At 50.0% G+C, this 15,803-nt stretch overlaps 1 protein-coding gene across 2 annotated transcripts in view; it reads left to right on the forward strand.

The window, feature by feature from the left end:
* VWF (von Willebrand factor) overlaps window positions 1–15,803 on the forward strand; it is a 172,054-nt gene that overhangs the window by 26,058 nt on the left and 130,193 nt on the right. For both annotated transcript variants that reach the window (XM_025401752.1, XM_025401750.1), the window contains exon 7: window positions 15,511–15,727. In XM_025401752.1, coding sequence (XP_025257537.1) covers window positions 15,511–15,727 — 217 coding nt within the window. The remainder of the gene's footprint in view (window positions 1–15,510; window positions 15,728–15,803) is intronic.

Below are 15,803 nucleotides of genomic sequence, written 5' to 3' on the forward strand. Positions count from 1 at the left end.
GCAGTGAGCTAAGATTGCACCACTGCATTACAGCCTGGGCAACAGAGTGAGACCCTGTCTGTAAAACAAAACCAAAACCAAAAAACAAAACTTTCATTATGTTTCTGTGGATTGGGCTAGAGAGACAGTATATAATAGGTCTTAATAAATATTGGATGGGTGGATGAATGGAAATTGGTGGTGGTATTTATGTAGGGATTGTGATCTCCACAATAACCCAGACTCCTTTGTTAGAAATCTGATTTATCTAAGTTAAGTACACAAGTAGAGAAACCCAGCCCTCTCCTATTCCAGAAACAAAATAAAACACACCCACATCACCTTCCTCCCTCCCTACCTGTTCCCACCTCCCATGGTAACATGAGAAAGCTTCATTTTAGCTGGTTATTCATTCAGTGAATTTTCATCTTCATGGAACAATTTGACCTCTGACCAAGGAGTATGTCAGACCCAGAAAAATACTGAGTTGATACTAAATTCAGCTGCCTAAATTGTGAACAATCTTATAAACAAGTACATTCCAAAATGTACCAGGTGTTTGTTGTTTCCCTTGGACTTTGGTGGTGCTAGGTCCTCTGATTAGTCCGTCAAAGTCTGCATCACCTGGATCCTAGCCCAGTAGCAGCACTAACAAAGGCGGACTGAGTTCTAGCACGTGAGGGGAGGGTGCTGTCTCGTGGAAGGGAGGAGTTTCCTCCTCTTTCCAGTAAAAGTTCTGAACCATACCCTTGATAGCCCTTTGAGTTTCTCTCACCCTGGGCTTCGGCGTGGCATGGTGCTAAGGGTGTGGGTTTGAGTCAGCTCACTTAACTGGCTTTGTGAATCTGGGCGGGACACGTGCCTTTGTAGAGCCTCAGTTTCCACATTTGTAAAACAGAAATAGTACCTGCTGGGTCATTGAAAAGGTAAGAGAGGGATTATGCGTATAGAGTTTAGCCCAGTGGGGCTCAACTGTTATGAGCCATGAGGAGGAGGAGGAGGAGTAGTTAACTGGCTCCCCATCTTCTCCTGCTGTCCTGTGTTTTCCACCAGAGTGCCCCTGCCTTGAGAGTAGGAGCCGGCAGAAGCAGGCCAAGCACACGCCGGGCTTTAAGCACAAGCTTCAACCTTCATTCTTTTTCTCCTCCCCCCCCCCAACTGTAACCAATTCCTTTTGGGGAGCTGAGTGCAGCTTGAGGTTAGAAGGAAAGCAGGGTGCCCAGACATCTCCACACATCCAAGTGGGTAAGTGACAGGAACCCGGCCTGCCTTCTAGAGCTGCTTGTGAAACCTGATGGATTTCAAATGGAGTGCGCTCGAGGTACTGTGTGAGAGGACGGATTTTCGTAATTTCTTTTTTTTCCTCAAACATAGAGTTGTGCTGTTGGTGGGTGGGTCACCCTCGGCTGCCCTTCAGTGTTCTCCAGGCAGGGGTGAGATGGAGAGGTGGTGGATGCCTCAGCTGGTGAGGTGGGGTCAGGGTGGCCGTGGAGGTACCTCTAACACTGAAACATGCCTTTAAGGATTTATTTTTGGTCTCTTTGCAAACATAGCCCAGTGCAGAGTAAGTACTTGACAAATGTTCCCCTACCCTCGAAATACAAAGGAATTACCTCATTTATCCATACTGAGTGGGAGGTAAAGACAGGATTCTCAAGTGGAGAACCTGATCTTGAGGTCGGGTTGAGGAGGGAGACTGGGAGGTTTGTCTCCTGGAGACAAAGGGGAGGGAGAATGCAAGAGAAGCCTTGTTTGTCTCCCGGGGCACCTTTTTGAGGCTCCAGCTGTGCCCTTGGCTACTCGCTTTGTCTCCCGGGTACATTAAAGTCCTTACTAACCAGTGTTCCGGGAACAGCTGAAAAAACTTGGGTACCAGGTTCATAGTGTTGGGCTGAGGCCGCAAACACATGAGACCTCCCAGAGGCACAAGCTCCTCCCAGCTCAGAACTACCAGGTTCAGGTTGTTTACCTGAGAAGAGAGGACTGCTTTGTCCTCAGCCAATCAGATAGTGTTTGCCCACAACCGAGGCTTTTTCATTGGCTCGGAAGCACAATGACTCGTCTCCCAGGAGGTGATTAATGTGGTCTTTTGAGTTGTTCACAGCCTGTGTAGTCCTATGGGGCCCCCAGGTTCAGAAGTCCGGTCTGGTAAATGCCGCATCATTTATGAGTGTCTGCTGTTGTGGCTCCAAGGGCCATTCGGGGTGGCAGAGTGTTTTGTCGGGGAGTTCACACTGACCTTGGAACTTTCCTGAGAGCCTCCAGAATCTACTCCCCAATCCTCTGGTGCTGTCTGTCTTTAGGGCATAGCAAGGAAGTCAGCTCATTCTGAGAGCCAGGTCATATTACTTGTTAGTTATACCTAGGGAACGAACGTTTCCTTGTTACGCCAGCAAAACCCAATGCCTGTGTCCGTTGGGACTGATAATGGCCTTGTTTGATTGCATGCAAATTTGCAGTTTTTTCGGCTTTTCAAACTGAAGGGGGGATGGTTGGAGTCTGGAGCCCCAAGCTATGAACATTCAGATAATGATGTTCATTTGCAGGTAACTATCACAAAGTGTACATTTGAGAAAGACCCTTAGATCACTTTTAAAAAAAATTAGGTCAGTCGGGGGAATGCTAGCAATGACTGCACCTTACAAAGGGATCTTGGCTTTATCCTATAGTCCTGTCTGCAACAGGAAGCCCGAGGCTCCGGGGGGCTGGGCTTGGGCTGCATCCAGCTCATACCATGCTTTTGCTAATCAGAAAAAGGCACCCCTTTCTCTTTTTTTTTTTGAGACGGAGTCTTGCTCTGTTGCCCAGGCTGGAGTGCAGTGGTGCGATCTTGGCTCACTGCAAGCTCTGCCTCCCGGGTTCATGCCATTCTCCTGCCTTAGTCTCCTGAGTAGCTGGGACTAAAGGCACCCGCCACTACGTCTGGCTAATTTTTTGTATTTTTAGTAGAGATGGGATTTCACCGTGTTAGCCAGGATGGTCTCAATCTCCTGACCTCGTGATTCACCTGCCTCGGCCTCCCAAAGTGCTGGGATTACAGGCGTGAGCCACTGTGCCCCGTCAAAGGCACCCGTTTCTCAAGAAACTTAACCGCCACCTGCCGGGAAACGGCCAAGACAAACATAAGTGAACATACAATGTACATGTATATACATGTACAATGTCCATATGAACAGTCACTTGGTGTGTTGCCACTGTGTGGACTCTGGCTCGCATCATGACACGTGATGGTGTTGGCCTGGCTTCCTCAGGGAGGCACGGTCACTGTGACCATCGTCTCCTCGCTCAGGATCACCTCCGCAAGACGATCAGTCTCTATTGAGAAACTGGTGCACCAGTTATCACTCTTATCTACCAGTGGTGAATCATTCATCGGCAGCATCAACCTCTGACAGCTGTCTGAAGTGGAAGAAATTTCTTTTCGTCAATGTTAGGAATCTTAGGCTCATAAAAACTTAGAGTTGGTTGAGAGTCTAGCAGATATCCATTCAACCCCCTACCTGCTGCATGAATGCTCTCCACAAACTATGCCTGGGTAGACAGGTTATGCTGTGACCTTGACTTTTAAGAGTTAAGTCTTGGCCGGGTGCGGTGGCTCATGCCTGTAATTCCAGCACTTTGGGAGGCCGAGGCGAGCAGATCACGATGTCAGGAGGTCAAGACCATCCTGGCTAACATGGTGAAACCCCGTCTCCACTAAAAAAAACTGGGCATGGTGGCGGGTGCCTGTAGTCCCAGCTACTCAGGACGCTGAGGCAGGAGAATGGCGTGAAGCCGGGAGGCGGAGCTTGCAGTGAGCCGAGATCGCACCACTGCACTCCAGCCTGGGCGACAGAGCGAGACTGTCTCAAAAAAAAAAAAAAATTTGTAAGTCTTTGAGATACCGTTGCTGGGTGCTAACCAGCCATCTTGCAGACCTCAGCCCTAGGCGGCCTGCCTTGACTCCCTGGTAAATTCCTTCTTTCATCGTACGCCCATTTGAAGCTAAAGCCCTGTCCTTCCGTGTCCCTGAATACTGGAGAAGCAGGTGCTTTTGGTCTGGTTTCTCCTGGTCTGGCTTAGCTCACATCAGTTGCAGTCCTGTCAGTCACTGTGAATAGCCTCAGATTTACTGTTTTCCACTGGTCTGTGAATTTGGTGTTCATTGGGTGAACACAAGCCTTATTTTCTTTGAGACCATTCGTGTCTTCACATTCTCTCGCTTCCTCCATTATCTTGTAGAACTCTTTCTCCTCCTCTGAAACAGCATGCGGGTCACCTGTAATTCCTCTTCCTCCCAGGAAATCACTTGTCCTGCTTGAGCTAACATTTTAAACAGTCATGTTGACTTTGAATGATCGCAACATGCCTCCTCAATAGCCCAAAGAGGCGCAGAAAATAACCATTCTGTTAGAGACAAAAGCAATTCACTCTTCATGTTCCCATTAAATATTGCCCACGCCTTTTATTCGCAAAGGACCTACCAGCCCTTTCTGCTCTTTCTCCTCATGGTGACGCTGAAAGGGAAGTTCACAGGCATGGAGGGAGGCGATGTAAGCCTAGCGGACTTGGGTCTCACCGTCTAGGCCCACTTCTGCCTTCCCTCCTCCTCCTCCTTGCCTCTTCCTTTCACTTAATTGGCAGTTTTGGTCTGGAATGGACTTGAAGACTGGGAACAATTTTGTTCCATTTGTTTGGTTGGTAGCATAGTTGTGATTCATGGAGTCCAGTTGTCAGGGGAGAGCCTGGCCCAGAGAAGGTCAGTAGATCTCAAGGAAGGACCCTTGGAACGTAGGATCCCGGAGAAGTTAGTTGTCAGATGATAGTCCTGGTTTTACAGATGTCGTGCCCACCCACTACGCCCCAGGGACATTGAGCTCAGAGCTGCGGTTTGCAATAAGTACACATGTATCTGTTTCTGTTTTGATGAGAACTGTCTCTCAAGTCTCTTTTTTGAGTCATTGATAGGCTTAAGGAATGAGGACTTATTTCAGGTGCTTTACTGAGGTCCCAGGGGGCAGTCCCTGGTTTGGCCCAATTCTCTGCATGTCCTCGTGTGATTGACTTTCCTTGCTCTGCCTCTGTCTTCCCTCTCTAAGGTAAACAGAGCTCCATGGAACCCCCACACGGATAGGTACCCTTTCTTTACAGCAGATTCGCTCACCTGAGTGCAGGATGGGAGAAGGGCAGGGATTCAGTGGTTGTGCTGAAACAGTGGTCACCTTGGCCATTGTTCCCTTGGGGGTCTAACCTCATGGCAGAGGTCAGTGGCTACCATGGGGTTTTGCAGATTTCCCTTGAGTTACACAGAATTTGGCCTGTGTAAAATTAAAATTTTTTTTTTAAATTTTACGTTAAGTTCTGGGATATGTGTGCTGAACGTGCAGGTTTGTTATGTAGGCATACATGTGCCACGGTGGGTTGCTGCACCCATCAACCCATCATTTAGGTTTTAAGACCCACATGCATTAGGTGTTTGTCCTAATGCTGTCTCTCTCCTTGCCCCCCACCTCCCTGACAGGCCTTGGTGTGTGATGTTCCCCTCCCTGTGTCCATGTGTTCTTATTAGAACGTGGCCTTTTACGTTACTAATTTGACAAGCCCCTTGAGGGGAGAGTTGGATAAGGTCCCTAGTACCCAAGCATTCAGTTTAAAGGCTTCCCTAACATAATGTTCTCAAAATCCTTTAACAAACTGTTTCTTAGGTGGGTTCCTTTCCCTTTCCCTTTTCCCTGGTGAGGAACAGAATGGACAAGAATCTGATGGTGCCCATAAGTGCATAATTCATTGAGATGTTTCATATGGCTTGGGAGATACAAGATAGACTAAGGGACAAGACACATAAGAGAAATTAAACCATGAAAGACTGGGGTCAGTAAATGACAAATCGCCGAGTGAATGGTAAGTGATAGCACAGTTTAGGGGAATTAGCTCCTGTCACAGAGCTGAAGCTATTTTCTTGCTGGGAGCAGGATGGGTGAGTGATTCAGAGGGCTGCTTTCCATCCGCAGAGCTCGGTAGGCCCCAGACTGGGAACCAGGGTATGGTGCCTTGTGCCTGTGCTTCCAGCTAGCATGTCCTAATCCCTGGAAGCTGCTCAGATGCCTCCAGGAGCACCAAGGAGAAGGTGAAGAGGGTCCCTCAGAGAGCTCCATGGCCGACTTTCCTGCTTCTCATGAGCACTGGACCCCAACTGTCTTAGAGGAATGCCAAGCTCTGCAGACACCATCCATTTGGTGGAAATCTATCAACCTGTTTCACCAGGTCCTTGTGAGTCAGAATCTTGGAATGCGGGTGAGAATCTTAGGCCAGCCAGAAGTTATAAATAGAACCATCTACCCTCCCCCACCCATCATTACAGGCTGACCAATGAGAAGGTATTCCCTGCTGCAAGGTGAATTCTTGAACCCACTACTTTGGAGCAGCTCAGGCTCCAGGTGCCTCCATATCTACCAGAGGCCGCTGCAGGGCACCCACCCCAGAGCTAGAAAGATCAGGGTCTGTGGAACAATATTGCACTCTTATGTATTAGACTTTCCTTTCTTTGTTCACTCAGTCCTAGGAATGTCCCCATCCCTTCTCCTTTGTCAGCTGCTTGGGAGCAAACACAATAGCTAAGCTTCAGATCTCTGGCTCTGCTTTCTCTCCTCCTGCCTGCCACTGAGGAGATGTGCTTGCTTTCCCTCCTCCTCCCCTGCACCCGCCTCATGTCTCCAGGGAAGATGCCTGGTCTTCTTTAATGAACTGGAAAAGTGATTAAGATGGGTCACAATTGGGTCTGCACACCAACCCAGGCATGGTGAGGTCATGGCTGGATGGGCTGGGGCAGCTGCTCTCCTGCAGCTTCTGGCATCGCGGACAGGAGCTGAAAGAAGACAGGAGTAGCTGATGCAGGGCCTTGGAGCCAGGCAGAGGCTGGAAGTGTGCAAATTCGCTGGCTCTTGTTTTGCATCCCTGCCAGAATGGTGTAGCAGAGAACTGAGGAGCCAGCCATGGATAGCAGGCAAATGAGAATAGTTACAAGCATTTGATTTCCTGGTGTCATCTCATTCGATTTCATTTCGCAGAAACCGTATAGGGTTGGTCCACTTATTGCTATCTGTGTCAATTAGGAGTAGGTTCAGCTGTGAGTGACAGGACTTAAACAATCTGTTTATCTCTGATGTAAAGAAGCTTGGGGTAGGATGTCAGGGCCATGCAAGATCTCATGGTGTTGGGATCCAGGGTCCCTCTGTCTCATTTCTCTGTTATCCCCAGTGAGGGCTTCTACCTCGTGTACCAAGACGCCGGCTCAAGCTTCAGGCATCACAACTACATTCCCGCGGTAGAAAGAGAAGGGACTAAGAAAGGAGCAGTCCCTTATTTTGAGGACACTTCGTGGAGGTTGCAGAAGACCCCTCTGCTTATAGCCTTCTGGGCATTGCTTATAGTAATATGGCTGCCCCCAGATGCAAGGGAGGCTGAGAAATGGAATCTTATTCCCAGCAGCTCTGTGCCTGGCGGGGGCCGGGGGCAATTGAAAACTGAGGATTCTGTGACTAATAAAGAAGGGGAGAATAGATCCTGGATGACTTTCAACCTCTCCCACTCTCCTCCTCTTTCACAGGTAGGGAAATGGGGGTGCAGAGAGGCGAGATAATTTTTTTCTTTTTTTTTTATTTGAAACAGAGTCTTGCTCTCTTGCCCAAGCTGGAGTGCAGTGGTGCAGTCTTGGCTTATTACAACTTCTGCCTCTCAGGCTCCAGTGATTCTCCCGCCTCAGCCTCCCTAGTAGCTGGCAGTACAGGCACGTGCCACCACGCCCGGCTAATTGTGGATATTTTTGTAGAGATAAGGTTTCGCCGTATTGCTGGTCTTGAACTCCTGGGCTCAAGTGATCTGCCCACTTTGGCCTCCAAAAGTGCTGGGATTACAGGTGTGAGCTACTGCACTTGGCCGAGATAATTTTAAGTCACACACTTTCAAACTGATGGGTTGCAAGAGGCAGAGGTTGCAGTGAGCCGAGATTGCGCTATTGCACTCCAGCCTGGGCAACAAGAGCGAGACTTCGTGTTAAAAAAGAAAAAAAAAAAACAAAACGATGGGTTGAGATTCTAGCCCAACCATGCTTCTAAAACCTGAGCTGTATCCACTGTATGACCCGTCTTCTAATCTGATTGTTAGGAAACAGGAGCGGGAGGGCAGGATGGAAAACCGTGTAATTTGTGGTTTGCAATGGACTCAGGGTTTGCACCCCTTCTTGGTCACCCCTTTGCTAGTGTTAAAAGAAAAACCTCAGACAAATTAAGTTTAACAGGGTTTAGTTGAGCAAAGAATGATGCATGAATCGGGCAGCCCCCGAATCAGAACAGGCTCGGAGAGACTCTGGCCTGCCTCATGGTCAAAGGTTTATGGACAGAAAAAGGGACTATCAGAAACCGGAAGTGAGATAGAGAGAGAGCTGGACTGGCTACAGCACAACGTTTGCCTTATTAGAACATGGTTTGAACAGTGGGCTGCTTTTGATTGGCCAAAACTGACTGCCCCAGGAGGAGGTCATGGTGTGTTTATATCTCCAGTTAGGTGACAGTTCATTATGTAGGAAGAAACCTTTAGACCTAACTTAAAATATGTAAGGAGGCAGTTTTGGCTAAACTTAAATTAACAATTGCATAGCAGTTCTCCAACTGTTTAGTCGTAGGACCCCTGTATACTCTTAAAAAATGAAGGACTTTAAAGAGATTTTGTTTATGTGGGTCATATCTCTTGATCCTTACCATATTAGATATTAAAACACAAATTTAAAACAAATTCGTTGATTTTGTTTTAAAATAACAAGCTCATCATATTTTAATGTAAACATATTTTTAGACTGGGCGCAGTGGTTCACGCCTGTAATCCCAGCACTTTGGGAGGCCGAGGCGGGGCAGATCACGAGGTTGAATTCAAGACCAGCCTGACTAACATGGTGAAACCCCGTCTCTACTAAAAATACAAAAATTAGCTAGGCGTGGTGGCACGTGCCTGTAAACCCAGCTACTCAGGAGGCTGAGGCAGGAGAATTGCTTGAACCCTGAAGGCGGAGGTTGCAGTGAGCCGAGATTACGCCACTGCACTCCAGCCTGAACGACAGAGTGAGATCGCGTTTCAAAAACACATATTTTTAAATAAAAAGAACGATAAATTCCAAACCAGAAAATAATTTAGAGGGAAAATGACAGTTTTACAGTTTTGCAAATCTCTTTGCTGTCTGGCTTCAGATACATTATCTGGATGCTCATACCTGCACCTGCATTTAAATCTGTTGTGATATCTCACGTCCCACAGTCTCGGAAAGCTGCGCTGCACTCTGGTGAAAGAGGAAAAAGTGCAAATAGCATCTTAGTAGTAGTATAAAAACAGTTTTGACTTTGTGCACCCCTGAAAGGATCTCAGGAATCCCTAGGCGATCCCTGGACCTCACCTTAAGAACCACTGACCTAGGCCGGGCACGGTGGCTCACTCCTGTAATCCCAGCACTTCGGGAGGCCGAGGTGGGCAGATCACGAGGTCAGGAGATTGAGACCATCCTGGCCAAATGGTGTGAAACCTTGTTTCTACTAAAAATACAAAAATTAGCTGGGCGTGGTGATGCGTGCCTGTAATCCCAGCTACACGGAAGGCTGAGGCAGGAGAATCCCTTGAACCAGGGAGTCGGAGGTTGCAGTGAGCCGAGGTCGTGCCACTATACTCCAACCTGGTGACAGAGCGAGTCTCCATCTCAAAAAAAAAAAAAAAAATCACCTAGTACATTCTTTACCCATTCCATGCCTCAGTTTCTAAATCTGAGGTGTCTGTCAGCCTTTGAGGAGAGCTGTGTTCTTTGGAGGCATCTTCAGGCCTCTGAAGGGCCGGTTGGTGGCATGGGGTGATGAGGTGGTCTCTGAAAGTACTTTAGGTGGGCTAGGAGAGAGGTCAGCTGTGGAGAGGTGAGTGTGCTTCAGCCTTTCCTGAACGCAGCAGGGTGGGTGGAGAATCTGTGGAGGGCCTTCTGGCCAGGGAGCCCTATGAGCCAGCAGCCCTCCATGACTGAGTGGATGGTGAGAGCCAGAGATGCCTGGCCTAGGCATCCCGCCTGGCTCCTGCTGCCCACCCCACCCACTGATGTGCATGACTGTGCCAATTCCCACAGGAAAAGAGGGCACGCAGAGCTGTTTCTAAGCCACATGGAGGGCAGAACCTGGGAGGAGTGAGGGAAAGGAGCCTGTGAGAACTTCACGCAGGCAGGAATGCACACGGAAGGCTCTGAGGGCACAGAAACAGGCAGAAAGTAGACACCTACTCAAGGAGAGTTTGGCTGGGTTTGATAATGGGGGCCATAACTACCTGCTGAGAGAAGCTGAGGCCACAGACTTGGACCAGCCTCTCAGAGGGCAGATGTGCTTTTCTTGGGGAATCTGTTGGCAAGACTGGGCTGGAGTCTCAGTGCTCGGCTCAGCCGTGGTGACCCTGTTTCCCCTCCTGCCTGAGCTTATGCCATTGGCTTCACCTGGCATGACCTCCCTCCTGCCCTGCAGTCTTCAGTCCTATATTGCATCCAGGGCCCTGAGCAGACTGCCTCCTACTAGGCAGCCTTCCCTGGCATCTCAGCTGCAGGTTTCTTACTGCTGTCATTGGCTGCATTGGGAAGACACCTCTAGGTGAGGACCAGGTCTTCCGGCTGTTATGCAAACATCCCCATGGAAACACCCGGTTCAGGTAGACTGAATGCCAGTTAAGAGCTGGAGGGCATGACCTACTCCTGTCTGTGTTCATCACTGTTAGGTTTGAGTCAGCACATCCTTATTGCCTGCCATGTGTGCCCTGGGAATACAGCTCCTGTTTTTGAGAAGCTTGCGGAGAAATGGAGGAGATGGCCACCGGAATGGACCATTTCAGTATAAGAATAGAGGCCCCCAGAGGGCTGTGATAATGCCTCACTTGGCAGGAGTGGGGAGAAGGACCTCTCAGAAGCCTTCCTGGAAAAGGAGGCTCTTGATCTGAAGTGTGGGGTGGGAGTTAGTGGGGGCCAAAGAAGGGGTAAATGTGGGAGGGCAGAGAGCAGATTCTCCTGCTGGGCCATATGAGGGGGATCTGTTTGCTTTCTATTGCATTCCTTGAGGCTGGCACCGTGTATGAGGCAGGGAGGGTAAGGCTGGAGAGCCAGGCTGGGGTCAGGTCATGAAGGGTGAGCTTCCTGGCTTTGCTGTCTCCTCATGAGCTAGAGCTTTGTCCTGCCAGCCAGGGTGGGACATACATAGTTAGACTTGCATTTTATATGGGCTTGGACACCCTGCTGGAGACCCAGAGGCCACACTGCGAATGCTTGTTGAATAAATGTTTTGGTCACTGCCTACCTCCCAGGGTCTCTGCCACGAGCCTGAGAGTACAAAATGCCAATTCCTCCTTGGATCTCTTTTTTTTTTTTTTCTTTTTTGAGATGGAGTCTCGCTCTGTTGCCCAGGCTGGAGTACATTGGCATGATCTCAGCTCACTGCAAGCTCTGCCTCCTTGGTTCATGCCATTCTCCTGTCTCAGCCTCTCGAGTAGCTGGGACTATAGGAGCCCACCACCACGCCCAGCTAATTTTTTTTGTATGTTTAGTAGAGACGGAGTTTCACCGTGTTAGCCAGGTTGGTCTCAATCTCCTGACCTCATGATCCACCCACCTCGGCCTCCCAAAGTGCTGGGATTACAGGTTTGAGCCACCGCGCTCGGCCCTTGGACCTATTTCTGTGTCCTGTCTCAGGACCTGGTCTGGCCTGGCCTGGCAGGGCTACCTGTGGCAGAACAGGAAGCTGGGCGCAGCAGAGATAGCCACCTAAACATGCCACGTGGTATGGCTGCAGGTGAGGGCGGATCCAGCTGCGGGTGCTGGGCAGACCTCTGCAAGTCCTGACCGGCTCTCAGACTGTGACCACTCAGGTTGGACCAAGTTCAGGCCAAGCCTGACCAGAGGAAGACTAAAGGACAAAATGGGAGGACAGACTTTATCTTCTGTTTCTGCTGAGAAAGAAACCCTAGGTGATTTCAGAGGTTTGTACAGTGGAGGCCAAAGGAATTGTTCTAAGAAGGGAGGTGGCTGTTTCTGCAGAAATCCACTCCCATCCTGCAGGCAAGTCATCAGAAACACGCTTCTTGCTAAGGCTTTCTGTAAGCCATTTACTACCTCCAGGGACCTCCCAGGGAAATGTGTTGGGGTACTGTTCCCATTATCCCTCTGAGTGGGAAAAGAGTGATTTGGAAAAGCTGGAGATGGGCCATGCTGGGCTGTGTCTCGCCACAGCTGAGAGGGGAGAGTGCCTGGATTCCTGGGTCTCTTCTTTTCCTTGGCTGGTGCTGCATCCTGCTGGTGGGAATCCCTGGTTCCTGGTCCCTGTGCCTGCAGGAATTAGTCCTGTGGTGCAGGGACTGCTCAGAGCCACTGTGCGACAGCCCAGGTGATGGCAGCAGCCATAGCAGTGACCAGGAAAACCCCAGTGAGTGCCTTTTTGAGGTTTTCTCTAGTTTGAAATTGCAGGTGGAGAAAGGGCTAGACAAGAGCCTGAGCACAGGGCCCTGTCTGGGACACCCTCGTCTACTCTGAGTTCAGTGACCTAATTCTCTGAATGACATTTTTGATGGGGGGTAGGCAGCATGGCAGAATGGAGGGAAAGACACAGGCCTTGGTCTCCTTCCCTGAGCCCCAACTTGGCAGTGAGGATGGCAGGTTCTGCCTATTGCAAAGAGGGGGAGGTTCCCTCCCTGCTACTAGAAACTCACTTTGTTCTGGAGGAGTGTGAACTTCCCAAATAAAAGATGAACAAAAGCAGCCCCTCTGTTCCCTAAGGAGCACCCAAAATACTAAGAAGTGATATTGTTGCCTGGCAACCATTCATCTCAGTATAGCCCAGGGAGATGGAGATAAGGGGGAAAAGGACAAAGGTGTCCTTCTGTTCTGCTTGGGGACCTGCTCACTATTCTACTGGGTAAGCCTAGTGGCTGGAGGAATCTCTCTGGTGGCCAGGAGATGATAGGGGTCATTTATTAAGGTAAGTCTTCTGTGTGCATGTTCTGTTCAGTCTTCAGTAATCTTGTCACATAGGAACTGTTACTATTCTCCCCCGTTTTGCAGAGGAGGGTTGAGTAAACAGCCTATGGGTTGAATCTGGGGCTGTGGAAGTCGTCATGAGGCCAAGGCAGGCCTGCCCACCTCTGTCAGTCTCCCTGGCCATTGCTTTCCGAAGCCTCAGGTTCCCCTTGTGTAAAATGCTCAGGGTGACCAATGGAAGGCTGCATGTAACCGCCTGAGACCTAAGTGGTCCTGGGACACAGCAGTGGCCTGCATTCATGGCTGGCCTGCGTGGTGCTGGCATTGTGGCGTCTTCACACGGCCCCACCAGGTTGTCCGAGACTGGTCATTTCCACAGGTCATTCTCACTCCGGGACATCCTCCTCTGACCAGGTAAACTGATCCACCGCCAGTAAGGGGCAGAGCTGGGCCTTAGGCCTAGGCTTTTCACAGCCATGCAGCGAGTGCCGGCCCGGCAGAAGGGGATTGGGCAAGGCAGGGCCATGGAGGGACTGCTGTTGGCCGTCCCCGTGAGCCTGCTAGCTGCGCTTCTACAGTTCAGCTGCACGTGCCGGCGGGGACTTCCTGAATGTGCAAAGAGAACCTGGGGTTTTTTTTTTTTTGGGGGGGGGACAGGGGCTCTGTCACCCAGGCTGGAGTGTACTGGCACAATCTCAGCTCACTTTAACCTCTACTCCTGCCCCCGTTCAAGCAATCTCTTGCCTCAGCCTCCCTAGTAGCTGGGATTACAAGCCTGCACCACCACGCCCCACTAAGTTTTGCATTTTCAGTGGAGACGGGGTCTCGCCATATTGGCCAGGCTGGTCGCAAATTCTTGACCTCAAGTGATCTGCCCGACTTGGCCTCTCAAAGTGCTGGGATTACTGCCTACCTCCCAGGGTCTCTGCCACGAGCCTGAGAGTACAAAATGCCAATTCCTCCTTGGATCTCTTTTTTTTCTTTTTTGAGATGGAGTCTTTTTTTTTTTTTTTGGAGTTGGGTTTTTTTTTTTTTTTCTTTTTTGAGATGGTGTGAGCTACCGTGCCTAGTCTGCCTGCCTGGCTTTGAGGGTGGAGTGTATGGAGGCCTAGCAAGGGGCAGGGCCCTAGCACCAGGCACTGGGGGTAGGACACTGATTTCCTTGGGACCAAGATCCCTGTGCTGCCGGACTGGATTTCAAGGACGGTGAGCAGATGGGGTCAGGTTTCTATTCTCCTGGGCTTTCTGTGGTGCCACAAAACAGGAGGCCCATAGGCCTGGCCTCTGGCCCCGACTGTAGATTTACACAGGGTTGCTCTGGAGACCCTTTGTACAATTCAAGCTGATTGAGTTTCCTTCTCAAAATGGGTCATTTCTTTCCTCTTTGTTACTGTCCCCTTTCCAAACACTGATTGGCTCCAGTTTACCCTTCAGGACTCAGTGCTTCCATTGAGATATTCTTGCACTTTTTTCTTTTTAGCTGAAGATCATAAGTCCTTTCACGAACCCCCAGCTTTGTCAGAGTATGCATTACGCCTCCAAGAAGTCACACAAGAAAGAAATGGTCATATACATCCATGACTCTGTTGTGCCAAGGCTAAAAGACGTCATGGATTCTAAGACGCACCATTGTTCTGTGTATCGCTCAGAAACGAAAGGCTGCCAGTTCAAATATAGCCGTCCTAAGATGCGCTCCAACTTCAGAGATGTTACACTGTGGGGAAAAGGTGTATTTAGAGTTATTAATACATAGAATTGGAGAGATGTTTTTAGGTGAAACGTAGAGTCGTTTATACGACCTACGTGAGTGAGCAGAAGTAGGAAGTGATGACAGTTCCAAAGCTGCCTGTGTTATCAGGATGAGGGCATCCACAAAGGAGTAGAACCAAGAATACTCATGCCTGCTGCAATGTGTCTGGGACATTCCATAGAATCCGTGCATGCTGTTGCTGCCGGGAGCTGGTCCCGTCTGGCCTCAGCAATCACCTAGGGAGTGTTTCAAAAAAACATCTTGCTGAACTCCATCCCCAAACTACTGAATTCAGATCTCTTAGGGTGAGACCCAGGAATCTCACTTTGTAAAGCCCCTTGTTCCATCCCCTCATTCATAGTGAAGAAGGGCAAGGTCAGGGAGGGGAGCTGACCTCGTTCCTGGACTCTGCAGCCCCTCGGGCCAACTCCAGGGCCAGTGCTCTTCGTGCTTCTCTCCATCCTCTGTCTGTTCCTAGGACACTGCTCACCATGGCAATCCAGGGCCTTGGACTCTGCATTTCCAGAACTCAGTCTAGGATATAACCTTAGCCTTGGTCTACTTCACATTGCATGGGTCCAGCATCTTTTTCTTGGTCGATAGGCTGGTGCATTGAACACATGCATCTGCTTGGTGCCAGCCTGTCCCAGATGCTGAGGGAGCTGCCTTGGTTTCCGCAGCAGGGCTAAGTCTCAGTGCCACACTCAAAGTCTCAGTGCCACACTCAGGGAGACACTAAGGGAGCATACCGCTGAGGCAGTCCCTCTTCCTGCAGGGCCTGTGGGAGCAGTGCCAGCTTCTGAAGAGCACCTCAGTGTTTGCCCGCTGCCACCCTCTGGTGGATCCCGAGCCTTTCGTGGCCCTGTGTGAGAAGACTTCGTGTGAGTGTGCTGGGGGGCTGGAGTGCACGTGCCCTGCCTTCCTGGAGTACGCCCGGACCTGTGCCCAGGAGGGAATGGTGCTGTATGGCTGGACTGACCACAGTGCGTGCAGTAAGTCGGCCCCCTGCCCCGTCCTGCCCTGCCGGGGATGAACGGTCTGTCCTGGGTGATGTCCCTCAGGGCGCTT

The sequence above is a fragment of the Theropithecus gelada genome, chromosome 11 (genome assembly GCF_003255815.1).
Source record: "Theropithecus gelada isolate Dixy chromosome 11, Tgel_1.0, whole genome shotgun sequence".
Taxonomy (NCBI): domain Eukaryota; kingdom Metazoa; phylum Chordata; class Mammalia; order Primates; family Cercopithecidae; genus Theropithecus; species Theropithecus gelada.